At 47.1% G+C, this 14,578-nt stretch overlaps 1 protein-coding gene across 1 annotated transcript in view; it reads right to left on the reverse strand.

The window, feature by feature from the left end:
• The window catches only part of SZT2 (SZT2 subunit of KICSTOR complex), a 75,578-nt gene that overhangs the window by 11,978 nt on the left and 49,022 nt on the right, over positions 1 to 14,578 (reverse strand). The window contains exons 47-59 of the mRNA XM_044674831.1: positions 14,297 to 14,415; positions 14,027 to 14,191; positions 10,742 to 10,826; positions 10,428 to 10,595; positions 10,184 to 10,351; positions 9,961 to 10,106; positions 9,566 to 9,732; positions 6,648 to 6,745; positions 6,370 to 6,502; positions 5,819 to 5,949; positions 5,492 to 5,589; positions 5,215 to 5,391; positions 4,855 to 5,110 (exon numbers count right to left, since the gene is read on the reverse strand). Of these exons, the coding sequence (XP_044530766.1) occupies positions 4,855 to 5,110; positions 5,215 to 5,391; positions 5,492 to 5,589; positions 5,819 to 5,949; positions 6,370 to 6,502; positions 6,648 to 6,745; positions 9,566 to 9,732; positions 9,961 to 10,106; positions 10,184 to 10,351; positions 10,428 to 10,595; positions 10,742 to 10,826; positions 14,027 to 14,191; positions 14,297 to 14,415 (1,911 nt within the window). The remainder of the gene's footprint in view (positions 1 to 4,854; positions 5,111 to 5,214; positions 5,392 to 5,491; positions 5,590 to 5,818; positions 5,950 to 6,369; positions 6,503 to 6,647; positions 6,746 to 9,565; positions 9,733 to 9,960; positions 10,107 to 10,183; positions 10,352 to 10,427; positions 10,596 to 10,741; positions 10,827 to 14,026; positions 14,192 to 14,296; positions 14,416 to 14,578) is intronic.

The following is a 14,578-nucleotide window of genomic DNA, read 5'->3' on the forward strand; positions in this document are numbered from 1 at the left end:
GGACAAAATGATGTCAGGACTGGCGATGGTCCAGGATGCAGTGGATGACCTTGGTGTCTTTGATGATTGACCAAGCTCTAAGTGCTCCACAGCACCTACTTCAGCCACACCTCAATTCTGCCAGGGAAAGTCTGCATGTGTTTGGAGTAGCCCTAACTTACCAACAGGTTTGAAGCCTATTGGTTACCCTTAACCAAGTTTAGCCTGTCTGCCAAGTCAGTTTTACTAAGTGATGGCTGATATACATGCCACAGCTTCTTGGAACCACAGGTGAGAGTTGGAGAAAAGGTGGACACCAAACGTTGATAAGCAACTCTGGAGAGGGATAGGCCAATCCTCATACCAAAGGTACTAGTTCTTTCTGAACATCTCATACATCCACCCCAACAAACAAGGGATAGAGGAGATCATGAAAGATTAAATGGGTCATTCTGATGACATGAAGTTACTTAATATTTACCTTATGCACACTTATTTATCTGTATACAAGGTGTTTTCTAACTAACAGAATATAAGTTCTTTGAGGGCAGGGACTATATTGTATTGTCATTATGTACCCAGAACCTAGCAAAGAGATTTGCTATAGTAGGTTCTTAATAAGTGTTTGTTAAATTCATTATCTGGGTCCTTTTCTGGTAACACAAGCTGAGCAGTGTACTCCTTAAAATGTAAGCACCTAGGACTGAATACAATACTCCAAATGGGGCCTCATGAGGGTAGAAGAAAATGAATCATCATCACCCAGCCTGGGAAGACCAAAGGCCCTTCTTCAAGCAGCCCAGGAATCAAACCAACTAATCTCACAATCCACAAAAATATCCACATCTCTTTCAGACAAAGTGTGAGCCATGTTTCTTCCATCTTGAGACTCATGAAGTTGCCTTTTTGAAACAAGCAAATAATTTGATATCAATTCCTACTAAATTTCATCTGCTAAGATTCAGCCTCCTATTTTAATGACTACTTGATGCATCTAGCTCTTCAACTAGTTAGTAATCTATCATGCCCAGCCCACATGCTTCTTTCTCATCCACAAAGGCAGCACAAAAAGCTGCACATAGCTGAAATCTAGATTTACAGTATTTCCCACTCAGTAATCCTGTCAATAAAAGGAATTGAGGTTAGCCCAAAGTGACCTGGTAACCCTCAGACTTCTATAGAATCTAAGGTTTGCAGAGCACTTTATAAATACATTGCCTGACTTGCTCTGGATGAAGTGGCATTATGACATTGAGAAGTTACTAGACCCAGGAATCCAGGAAGGCATGGGTTCAAATCCCATCTATGGTTGTATGACCCTGAAAAAGTCACTGAACCTCTTTCTGACTTAGTTTTCTCATCAGTAAAACCAAGGATTTGGATTCAATGATCTCTAAGCCCTGGATCTAGAATAACATGAATCTAAGCTTTTGACTCTATTTTCCTTTCTAGATGTTCATCCCTTTAACAAAACCCCTCTAGAATTTTATCAGAAATTAAAGTCAAGGCCAAAAGCCTATAACTTATAGTTACTGCTCTCTCTCCTTTCTTGAACACTGGGGTAAATTAGACCCACAGCATCTCACTAATTCTCAATGATCTTGTAGAGACCACTGATGGAGGCTCAACAACCACATCTGCTACTTTTCAGAACTGAGGATGTCATTCATCTGGCCTAGGGGGCTTGAATGTGCCTGAGGACAACTAAGTGCTTTCTTTTGTTGTTGATTCATTCAGTCATGTGTGACTCTTCATAACTCCATGGACATAGCACACCAGGCCCTTTTCTCTGTCACTATCTTCCAAAGTCTGTCCAAGCTCATATTCATTACTTCTATGACCCTATCTATCCATCTCATCCTCTGTTGTTCCCTTCTCCTTTTGCTTCAATTTTCCCCAACATGAGGGCTTTTTCCAATGAGTCCTGTCCTCTCATTATGTGGCCAAAGTAGTTACACATCAACTTCAGTATTTGTCCTTCCAATGAAGAGTGTAAATTAATTTCTTTAAATATTGACTCATTAATTTCCTTGACATCCAAAGGATTTGCAAGTCTTCTTCAGTACCACAATTTGAAAGTGTTGATTCTGCCATGCGCAGCTTTCCTCAGAATCCAACTCTCAGAGGCACACATTGCTACTAGAAAAACCAAAGCTTTGACTACAACAGACCTTTGTCAGCAAAGTGATGTTTACTTTTTTAGTATCCTGTTCAAATTGTGAGTTTTTTTCCTTCCTAGGAGCAAGCATCTTTTAATTTCATGGCTACAGTTGCCATCTGCAGTGATCTTTAAGCTCAAGAATATAAAATCTGACATTGCTTCCATTTCTTCTCCTTCTCTTTGCCAGCAACTTTTGAAGTCAATAGGTTTTTTTAATGTTAAACTTCAAATTGGTTTTTACACTCTCCTCTTTCACCTTCATCAAAAGGCTTCTGACTTCTTCACTTTCTACCACCAGGATGGTATCATCTGCCTATTTGAGATCGCTGATTTCTCCTAGCAACCTTAATTCTAGTTTTTGATTCATCCAGCCTGGATTTCACATGATGTACTCTGCATAGAAGTTAAGTAAAGTGACAATATACAGCTTGTTATACTCCTTTCCCAATTTTAAGACAATCAATTGTTCCAAGTTGGGTTTTCAATTTTGCTTCTTGACCTGCATACAGGTTCCTCGGGAGACAAGATGATCTGGTACTTCCGTCTCTTTGAAAACTTGCCATATTGTGTTGTGATCCACACAATCAAAGGTTTTAGCGTAGGCAAGGAAGCAGAAGTAGATGTTTTTCTAGAACTCCCTGGCTTTCTCTAGAATGCAATGAAAATCAGCAATTTGGCCTCTAGTTCTTCTGCCTTTTCAAAAAACCAGCTAGCACATTTGGTGGTTCTTGGTTCACATATAGTTGAAGTCTAGCTTGCAGGATCTTTTTTTTTTTTTAAATCCTTACCTTCTGTCTTGGTGTACTGCTCCAAGGCAGAAGAGTGTAAGGGTAGGCAATGGGGTTGTCAAGTGACTTGCTCAGGGTCATACAGCTGGGAAGTATCTGAGGCCAGATTTGAACCTAGGACCTCCTGTCTCTAGGCCTGGCTCTCAATCCACTGAGCTACCCAGCTGTCCCCACGCTTGCAGAATCTTAAGCATTACTTTGATGGCCTGTGAAACAAGCACAGTGCTCTGAACCTTCTTTGATACTTCCCTTTGCCAATCCAGTAGTCACTAGTGAGTTTTCCAAATTTTCTGGCATGTCAAGTGCAGCATTTTAACAGCATCCTCTTTTAGGATTTTAAATAGTTCAGTTGCAATTCCATCCCCTACACTATCTTTATTATTAGTAAGGCTTCCTAAAGTTCATTTGACTTCATTACCTAGGATTTCTGGCTTCAGATCAGTAATCACACTATTGTGGTTATTGGTGAAGTTAAGATCTTTCTCACATAGTTTTTGAGGTTCAGAGAAGTCATGATTTAACCAGGGGTCACATGGCTACTAAGTATCTGAAGCAGGATTTGAACTCATCTTCTTTCTGTCTCTGTTCACACACTTGTCAGACATGGCCTCTTATCATTACTATTATAAATTATAAAGCAGAATTACTCACATGCCTCCAGGGTTCCCATCATTTCCACCCTGAAGCTAATTCCTCCTGGTTGCTGAGAAATTGATCCAGAACAGAATTTTTCATTATCTGTTCCTTTATCATCATCAAGGCAAGAAAGCCGGGATGAGTTTGGATGCTTTTAGAATGAAGGTAGTGAGTGTGGTATAATGGGAGAGAGCAGGATTAAAATTCTGCCTCTAATACTTATGATAAACCACTGGGATGTCACTTTGCCTTTTAAGAGATGGCTTCCTTCCTGCCAGTGTTCCCCCTTGCCCTTTCATCTCTTCTGTTTCCATTGAAGATGACAGTTGTCAACACATCCCAGAGCTATGTTCTGACTATCCCAGGGCCCCAGTCTCGAGGAGGCTCCCAAGGAGGCCACCTAGTCTAGTTTTCCCTGTCATCTTGCAGTTTTATACAGCTATCAGGGGCCACGGCACCAGACCCCCAGCTCGTTTTCTGGATTTCATGGCTGCTTTGGTCTCTCTTTCCAAAGTGTCATCAATGCCCTTTGACATATGACATCACTACCACATCTCCCTCATCAGAAGGAGAAAGGGCCAAGCAGATGCGGCAGATCTGAGGAGGCATGCCTGGGCATCCTGGGCTCATCTCCCTTCATCCTTTGAGGTGGCTTGGGTCACTGGACTTTCCCTATCCCTTTCTGTTGCTGTTCCTTTGAGAGGTTCCTGTATTTGCTCTATCAAACCCATCGCCACAGCTTACTGGCTATGAGTGCTACCTCTTCCCAAAATGCCCTTCCTTTACAACTCTAATCCCTTATTATCAGAGGGCAAATGCATTTGACCAGTCCTGATTAGGGGCATTCCATCCCTGGTACCTAAAATCATGGTCCAGAAACCCTAATCCCATTCTCAGGCGCTATCTACTCAGCCAACTGCTTACTCATCTCCATGGCCCCTCCCTTCTGAAGGAAGGCCTGGCTGTAGGGGCAAGTTAGCCTTGACATTCTCCATGAAGAGAGGGCTTTCTCAGTGCCAGGCCACTGGCACTTTTTGAGAGGAAAAATTTCAATACCTTAGGCACTGCTCTCCAGATTCCTATGGCAGCATTGTTTCTGCCCACATAAATCACTGGAAGTAGATGAGTGGTTTATGCTCAGTCTTGGTCCTACATTCCCAGGTTCTCTCAGCTCCTGTTGAGTCTTGGTCCTCCCAGTTCCTTTGACTTCTAGCCCTGGCCTCTGTCCAGTTCTATCAACTCCTGGCCTCCCTCTCCCTCTACCCCAGCTCCCAGACACACAGCCTCTACCTCTTCGTTCTGCAGTCTTGATCTCCAGGAACTGCTGTCCGTGATAAGTGACAGGATCAGGGGGGCGGGGGGCTGGGCCAGGACGAGCAGCAGCAATATCCCTCAAGGCCTCATCAAAGGGCATTGTTTCAGGGGTCAGGCCTGCCCCTCCCCGGGAGGAGCCACTCAGTCTTCCCTGTTCCCGGCTTGGCGGAGGACCAGGGCTGCGGATGAGGGTTTCAGCCTCCAGAGATGGAGTCAGGAATGGATTTGGTTCCTGGAAGAAGCTGGACTTAGATACCAGACACTTCCCTCCTAATTCCCCACCCTCCAACCGTCCAAGGTTCAAGAACATATATGGAAGGAATAGAGGGGGATCACCTTGTCATCATGCCCAGGGCAGTCTAGGTGACCATAGTGGTGGAAAAGGCCAAGCTTCTGGCTGAGCAGGCAGTGGACAAGGTGGGCCCGAGCATTCTGCCATTGTAAGAGGCGGCCCAGGGCACGACTGAGGGCCCCTCCAAGGTCTGGGGCCCAGTTATAGGTCAGCAGCTGCAGCTGGAAGTACAGTTCAAGGGAAAGGTCCAGGTCAGTGGGGGTAAAGCTCATCTTGGCCTCTCCCCACCCCCCAAGCTGGGCCCTCTTTGCCATCCTTTACCTTTGTGTCCATAACCTGGAGGAGGAGGAGCCTCTGCCGGGGGGCATCCCGACCAGAGCCTTCAACTCCTGGCTCAAAGCGCTGCATGGCCTTGGGAGCTAGGAGAAGAGAAAGTATTGGAGAAGGCTTAAAGCACCCTGGCCCTAGGAGCAAAGCATCCTGCTCTGCTGACTCTGTCCTTCATCCCACACACTCTCTTCCACCCCTTCCTCTGCTGGTTCTATCTTTCCCCCAGTCAGCATCCATCCCCTCCTTGCCTTTCCACCCTCCCCTCTCCTAACTGGGTCTTCTCCTATTGCTCCTGACCAGAGGCTAGCCAGTCCTCACCTTGTTGGGTTGGTCTCCGCCATTGTGAAAAGTTCCGTCCCAGGAGCAGCAGATGGCGTTCAGCTCCAGGGCGGGGTGGGGGGTGCAGCTGTGCAGTGGAGCAAGGGGTGAAGATTACAGGGTCTGGACCCCTAGAGAGACATAAGCAAGGCTAGCTCAGCCTCACCTCTAAAGAAGAAGGCTGAGCAATATGATAAGAGGTTCCAGGGCAAAGCTCCAGGACACTTCTTTTGTTGGACAGAGGCATCATGGTGGCATAGTAAATAGAACCATGGGCCTGGAGTCAGGAAGACCTGAGTTCAAATCTAGTCTCACATATTTGGTGGCTACGTCATTTAATTGCTGGATGCCTCCTCACCTGCAAAATGGGGAAAAGAACTGCATCTATCTCCCAGAGCTATTGTGAGGATCAGGTGAGGTAACATTTGTAAAAAGCGCTTAGCATAGTGGCTAGCAGGGGTAGGTGCTTAAGGAAATACTCGTTTGTCTCCTTCCTGCCCCTTTCTCCACTGATTCCCAAGGATGGGATGGACCCCAGGGCCCCCACTCACAGCTGTTGCTCAAACATGCGGACGCTGGTGTCTCCTGCCAATGAGGCCACAAGTGAAATGGTCTCAGTAAGAACGGAGGGAAGAAGGAACCGGGAAACCATGTGGGTAGAGCTTCCAGAAACAGAGGGACAACCTGGAAGAGGCAGACGGGGGAGGGAAGCAAAGCCAGAGGATAGATCAGGGGACAGTGGAGCATGAACTTCAGGGACAGGGACAGGGGAAAATGTGGATTTCTGTTGGGGAGGAATCAGGGTCAGAGCCAACCTCAGCATCCTCACCAATCTGAGCCATAAACTCCATCCAGCGCTGAGCCACGCGTGTTAACCCTGGATGGAGGAGACCAGCTTCTCCTTCTTCCAGCTGTGTAGCTCTGCGCCTGGAGAGAAGAAATAGATGTGAGCCCAGCAGCAGCAGGGCCTGAGCCTCCCTGTCAAGGCGGTATGAGGTTTGAGGGTCCCCAAGGGAACATAGCCACAGACCTGTGGACTGACCATATGCCTCACTCACCATGTTTCTCAAGCCCCATACCTAAGGGAAGATCACTTATTGCACACAAAAAGAATAATTGGAGGTTCTTGGACCTCAGCACCCCATCATCCTTCCAAACTTTCCTTTATCCTCTTAATAGCATGCAAATTATCCTTAATTCTCCCTCCCTGGGGGATGGGGAGTACATATAGATGGTGACCAGTGGGGCACTCTTGAGGTCAAGGGAGCAGAGTTCAAGGGGAGACCATCACCACTGGCTGGTGGTGCCCACCTACTGAAATCTACTGCTCACAGCAAAATGTGAACCAGGAAGGCTAGAACCTGTGACTATGGGTACCTGCAGGAAAGAAGAGACTTATGGAGTGACCTAAAGAGAGTGGTATGATGGGCAGAACAATAAGCAATAAGCAGCAGCTACTTTAGAAACAGCAGAAGCATCTAGCCACCTCAGGTCTTCAGAGTATCTGGACTCTCACTATCCATCCACACTTAATCTACCCAGGGCACTGGGAGCTTTCTTCATACCTTTCTATTCCCCTGGGGAGTCAAGAACTTTGTTCTTTGAAAATCACGGTTTCTCAGGTCTTACAGCCATAGAACATTTCTGTAGTAAAACTGTATACGTTCCCAAAGCTTGCCCAGCTGGCACCCAGCCTCACCATCTGTTCACTTATGGGCCCACACACAGCATCCATTCCAGATATATTTAGGGACTGATGGGTGACTTCTAGGGTTGTCTACCAAATTGCAAAGCAGGGCCTACATGAGAGAAACCAAATTTGTGCACTGCAGGCTTTGGGTGGCCCAAGCCAGAATAAAATGTAATTGGGAAATAGTTAACAAAATAAATGAGAATACACTAAAATATAGGTACCATTTGATATTTAAAAACTAGGGCAACATGCAGACCACAGGGATCCTTTCTGTAGGGATCCATGGCTCCCATTTCTGCCTGCTAGATTTTTCCATGAGTTCATGGCTCATAAACTGTGGTGGGCCAGACTATATAGGGGGCTTGACACAAAGCTGTCTATGCCCATGTTGACTCTGGGCTGGGCAGACATCTTCTTGGATGGTGGTAATCACCATTTGTTGGCCCTAGGCATCTGTCCTTGTCTTTGGGATGGTCACAATTTTACCCCTGACCCTTGAGGTCTTGAGGGGAAGCAGCTGTCCAAGAATGCCTAGCATTTTACTGAGTCCATGAGGTCTACATGCTATTCTATTAGGGATAGGGGCTTATGGGGATTGGGGCTAGTGTTTCCAAACTGAACTCTCAAGGTGTATGAAGTAGTCCTAAGTCAAGGCTGATAAAGGCCAAGAGGGATCCAAGCACAACCACACTCTATGGCCAATCTTGAAGCACTGAACCTAGGAAGGTGAGTCATTGGAAACCTATTTGCAGAGAATTTTTTGGAAAGAGAGGGGTTCCTTGCCCCCAGTGATCACATGGACTAAATGGCATACATCACGGAATGTGGAGACTCCTGATATGAGAAGTTCTGCCCTGTAGGGGTTGAAGACTGACATTGTCAGGGAGGAAACAGCAATGCAGGAGTGGAGGGGAGGAGGGGTCTGCAACATGGAAGACACCATGGAGATACCAGCTTTGGTATCCCATGTAGTCTGCTATGGCCACTGACTGACAAAGAGGAAGGAAGCCTCTGGTAGAATGGTGCTGAAGGCCAAACAAAAAGCAGTCAGATGAGCTGAGCTCTTCTCACCAGGGTGAGATATAGCCTGGCCAACAGTCTATCCTAGCACCTCACCAAGGGAGGTGGCCAGTAGGAGTCTATGGGATGAAGAGTTCTCTTCCAGCACAGAGAGAGGAAGAGGGGTTCTATAGAAACCTTGATAGAGGGCAGCATCTGCCTTCCTGAGACAGTGGGCTATTCTCCCATTGTGGAGGTAACAAGTGCTGAGCCAATGAAGGCTTCCCTGAAGAAAAGGGTGAAGGACCCCAGGGAAGGACATGGAAGAAGAGGGATTAAAGAGGCAGGCCCAAATGTGGACTTGTGTCAGGGGGCTGGAGTGGTGATTCCCAAGGAGCCACATCATAGTCATCTCTTTGTCCAGGCCTTCCTTTGACCACTGCTTGCCATGTGTCCTCTTATGATGATCCAGCTATCCTCAAATCTTCCTAACACCCTGGCCACTTCCCTGTCCAAGAATCTTCCATAACTCCCTACTTCCTCTGGGATAAAATACTTCTCAGCTCAGCAGTTCAAGCCTTTCACAAACTGGGCTGAGTTGGTCTTGTGAAACTGACTCTCCTTGGGACACTCAAGGGGCCAGTCTTCCCAGCCTCCTTGCTCCTTCCAATGCTCAGTATTCTATCTCCTGTTTTGGTACTTTTGCCCTGGCTGTCCTCCAGGTTTGGAATGCCCTCCCTCTTACCTCTGGCCTCCTCCCTGGAGATCTTCTGTGTTTCCCATAGCATGAATCCCACTACCCCCTCAGACTACATTATATTTACTTCTATACTGGATGTGCATTGCTAGTCAAATGTTAGCTGCTGGAGCAGGAACACTTTCTGCTTGGCACAAAATCTGTGATTAAATGATGCTCATGGCACTGTGTCACCATAGCCCTAGGGACAGGGGGATAATTTCCAGGAAAAGAGCACTAAATTTTTGGGACTCACTACCAGGGGCCAGATCCCTTTCTCACCTGGGAATGTGCCAACCCTATCTCCTTCACCACTTACCTGTGTCCCTGGGCACTCATTTCTGGGGCTGGTGTCCGTTCTGGTCCTCCTGGTGGCCGGATGCTCTCAGTCTTGTGCCGTCTCCGTCCTCTGGTCTCTTCTGATCTTTCCAGTACGATGTCATCTGTCGTCTTTGGGGAACCAAGGTCCCCACATTCAGCTTTACTCTGAGGGGAATAAAAGCCATAAGGATAGTAGGATGGGAGGGGCAAGAGATGTCAGGGGAAAGAAGCAAGGAGATCCTCCCCTTCCCCATTCCTTGCCCATGATGCTGTGTGAGCCCTTTTACAGAGAGAAACTATAGCCTCAAGAGAGAATGATGTAAGGTGAGAGGGAGGATATTAAAGGGATGAATTAGAGATGCCAACTTCCCATCCCTCTTCCCTTTCCCTTACCAGCATATCCCAGAAGCTTCGCCGACCCATTTTGCTTGGGGGAGTGACAGGTTCTCCTGGGCTAGGGGATGGTGGGAAGGGGAGAGGGGAAGTGCTGGATGGGTCCCCTGGACTCTTGGCCTCCAGTGAAACACTCCTTGGGCTCCCTGGGGACAGCAGACACAACAGTCTTCAGTCACTGCCCCTTTCCAGGGCCAAGGCAGGTCCCAGGGCAGTAGCATACCTGGCAGGGCCTCCTCTACACACAGAGGGGCTGGCAGCAGCTGGAGCTCCATGACAGCATCAGCCAATGCGTGTCGGGTGGCTCCACGCAATTTCTCTTCTAGCTGTAAGCGGCTGATGTTCCCCTTCTCCCATATGTCCAGCCTTAGCTGCAAGACCTGGCCCTGACCTGGGTGAGAGAGAAAGTGGGGGTAGTCAGCTGAAGCCAAGCTCACCACCTTCCCTCCAGTTATCTTTGGGCCTACCTGCAGCAGTACTGTGTGCTGGGGTGGGGCAGCAGGTGACCTTGGTGAGACTCTCAAACTCAGTCTCCTGTAGCAGGTCCAGGGATCCCAGGGAAACAGGAGGCCAGAGCCCCAGTGAGATGGGGGTGCCCCCCTCATCCATGAAGGACAGTGCAATGCAGGCAACCCCTAAAGCAAAAGACTTAAGTAGGTAGAGTCTCCAGGGAATGCCCTGTCTGACTCTCCCTCTCAACTTGAGTGACCTCCTCAGGCCAGCTAAACACCTCCAGCTCCCAGGGACCTCCCCATCTCCCAAGGCTGCCAAGAAAGAGTACCTTTTCCTCCAGTGCCTTGACCTCCAGGCTTGTTGTAGAGGTAAATATCAGAGTCAGGGAGGCCACTCGGAGGGTGGAAAGGGTGCTGGGGAAGGACAAAGCTCATGATGAGGTCAAACTGACCCCTGGGAAGGCAGGTTCTAGGTTCCTCCCAAGGGTATTTGCCCAATGAAAAGATAGCAGCCCTCAATTTAAGGGGAGGTGGGGGACATGCTAGAGGGGAAGTTAAGCAAAGATTGAGTTGGGTTGAGCCTTTCTCAGAGACATTGGTCACTATCAAACCATCCTACCCCTCCAACTCCCTTGGAAGAGTGGCCTCCCCATTAGAATGGCATGTCCCTGAGGGTGGAGAATGTTTGGTCCACTTGTTTTTGTATCCTGGGTGCTCAGTATACTGCTTAGCTCATAGTAATTGTTTAATTCATGGAAGAGGGACATAGCAAAGAAATTGTTGGAAGCACACTGGGAAGATGGAAGAAGGAAACATAAACCCCTGGCCAGAAAGAGGAAAGAGATGGGTAGTTGGGAAAAGTGATTCCCCAGCCTGGCAAAGAGCATGACAGAGTAGTAAACACCCTAGAGACCTGCTGGAGCACTCTCCCTGACAAATACAGGGCAGCAGATAACTTGCCTTAGTGATTGATGACTTATTCTTCCAAAGGTAAAGCAACAAACAATTCTATCCTGATAGGATTCTCACAAACTGAGAAGGATTAGTAGAAGTAATGGGAGTCCTGAGGAGAAGTGACCACTTTATCCTAGAATGTGGCAGAGGAGAGGAAATATGGCTATAGTTTGATATGTACCCCAAATTTGGGGAAAGCAGATTTCAAAGGGTCGAGAGGAAAGATGAAATAAAATGCTTTAGAAGAGGTCAGCCCAAAAAGGAAAGGAGATGCTTAAGTGCCGGGAGCTCTTCAGAGAAATAAGGGCCTCCATCAGGGCCCATCGAGTCAATGTAAATGGCAAAGACTTATATTGATCCCTATTGTCTGAAAATCAGGCCACAGGAAGGATGGATACCCTAACAGACCCCTCTGTGTGACTCTCTTCTGATTAACACTTTTTATTATGAAAATTATTATAATCTATATTTTTAGGATAGTCTCAAGTTTTGTAGTATAGATATATAAAATTTCTTTATAGAGATCCATTTATAGAATTCTCATTATAGAATTCTCCTTAATACTCTATAACCAACCAGCTTTTAATGAGTTAATAATTACACCCTTAGTGAAATAGCAGGAACTGCTTTTTTTGCTGTCTCAAGAGCTTGAAGGACACAGCATGGTAAAATCAAAACCTAATTCACTCTCATTTCATTTTCTCATGTTGAATTTAACCCTATGAAACCAAAACATTTTCACACTTTACTACTTTCCCACATTAGACTTGTCCCCCTGAATTTAGGGGTTCTCACACTCAAATCCACTTTTGAAATATGTTGAAGGTTCTTTTTATAAAAATAAAACTTAGATAAAGTAGGTTTTTGGTAGCCTTGGGGCATGTTTAGTCTCAGTGTAATCTATATGTAGAATTTTGTAGAAATTTGTTAGGTGTGCCAACCTAACCAGTATAACCTTGAGTTTTTCTCTGTTTTGAATTTGAAATGTAAATTTTCCCAGCATTTGTGTGACTGTGAGAGAAAGGTATAAAAATAAAGATTCGCAGGAAGTCTGAGAGAACAGCTTCCAGAAAATCCATTGTGTCTTCAACTCTCTCTTCCTCCCTCTCGGCTAAACCATCACACCTCTCAAGATAACTGGAAACTGCTGGCTGGCTTCCAGCACTTAAGAAAATCAGAAGACATAAAGAAAAGCAGTTCCAAAAATGAGGAAAAATAGGAATTGTTTGGAAAGACTGGTGTAGATGGAGAAGGAACTCACCAGACAATTTAAAAGAAATGTAAAGAAGATGGAAGCAAGGCCAGGTCACATAAAATGCATATAGGAGCCTATCACTGTCCTCTAAACACAATGGGAGGAGGAAGGCTAAATCTGGAATGAACTGAAGCTGGTGAGGGAAACCAGGAGCAAGAAAAAAGGGCATCTTTGTTTAAGCCCCTCTCGGGGGAAAGAGGAGGATCTGAGAAGGGATAAGATCTTTGCTTGGGGTGGATGGGACTGTGATGGCTGACACCAAAGAAGTACCTGTATGCTACCAAAGAGAGTGAAAAAAGCTATGAGGGAGATGAAACTCAAGGTAAGTGAGGAGATGGTAGGAGAGTGCCTGGCTGTCCTGAGTGAATTCAGGTCAGCTGGCTAGCTGACCACCATCCTGAGTCCTGAAAGAACTCACAGGTGTGGTTGTGGCACCACTGCCATGAATGAGACAGCCCAACACCTAAGTAGGGATGCAGCACTCCAAAGCACCAGCCAGGCTTTATCCAGGAGAAGATGAGGGAAGTCAGTGGCTATGGCTGTCATTCACCTCAGTGTCAGCCAAGCATCTGATGAAGTGCCACAGATAGTTCCTTATGGAGAAGGGAGAGAGATGAGGGTTTGACAAGCCTATAATCAGATGAATCTGAAACTGGTCAGCTGGTTGTTTCATACTTTTATCAGTGACCTGGATAAAGGCAGATGGCAGGCCCATCAAATTTGCAGGTGACACAAAATAGGGAGGGCTAACATAGGAGGTGACAGGCTAGAAAGAATGCTGGACTGAATCTCAAACGATAAAATCCTTCAGGAAAATGTGTCAAGTCTTATACTTGGTTGGAAAAAGTAGTTTGGAAAACAACTTAGGGGCCTGAGTGGGTGCAAGCTCAGTTTAAGTCTGTAGAGTGACAGGGCAGCCAAAAACCCCTCATGAGATCTCAGCTGAACCTAGAGGGGCTGCCCTTGGCCTGGTCAGACCCCAGCTGGAGCCTGGGGTCAGTTCTTGGAACCAGAGACTCAGAAGGGCACTGATAAGCTTGAGAAGGGAAGGGCCTGAAGTCCATGACAAGGGAGAATCAGGCATGCTAACCCTAGAGAAGACTCTGGGGGAGGTGAGCAGTGCCTTCAAGGAGAAGGGAGGCCATGAAGGATGGAGGAAGTGAAGGAGGCCAATGTAGGCAGGATGTCAGGAACAACATGGTAACCATGAGAGCTGGTCCAGAGTGGAAGGGGCTGCCTCAGGGGGGCAGTAGAGGCTGGATCCTCTATGGTTAGGGTCAGAGTAGTGGGGGTCTTGCCTAATACTGTCTGGATTAGTAGCTGCTTGGGGCACATTAAGTCTCAGAAATTCTGCAATTCTGGGGACATATCAGGAGATGTATACCAGGGACAGTTGTTCCCTCACCTGGAAGTGGTGGCGACTATTGCTGTCTGTATACTTTGGGGAGTGCAGGAAGATGAGCAGGTTCTGTCGCAGATACCAGGCCAATGCCGGGAGCCAGGGTCGACAAGCAGGTGGCAGCACCAGGTGTAGCACCTCTGAGGGAGGGCTTCCAGGCGGCTGGATGAACTGAAACAACAGAGTCCTGGGGTAAGGACAAGGCTCAATACAAAACAGCCCAGGACCAGGGCAGGGTGCTCCTCTCGAGGCACCAGAGGGACCACAGTCCATTACCTCAACATCAGCAGGTGTGAGTTTGCAGTTCCGCACAAGCATGACAGTAATGATATCCAAAGTGGCCTCGTCCAGGCGCCGGTGTAGGGCTCGCACCAACTCCTCTGTGATCTCGGGGCCTGTGGGTAAGGTGGGGGTGTGACCCTACAAACACCCTAGAGCCAGTACAAATAATGCCCCAAGGGACCTATATGAGCAGGGCAAATTACAATTTTTAAAAAGCCCAGCCTAGGGGACAGGTAGGTGGCTCAGTAGATAGAGAGCCAGGCCTAAAGACAGGAG

This window comes from Gracilinanus agilis, chromosome 4 (genome assembly GCF_016433145.1).
Source record: "Gracilinanus agilis isolate LMUSP501 chromosome 4, AgileGrace, whole genome shotgun sequence".
Lineage (NCBI taxonomy): Eukaryota > Metazoa > Chordata > Mammalia > Didelphimorphia > Didelphidae > Gracilinanus > Gracilinanus agilis.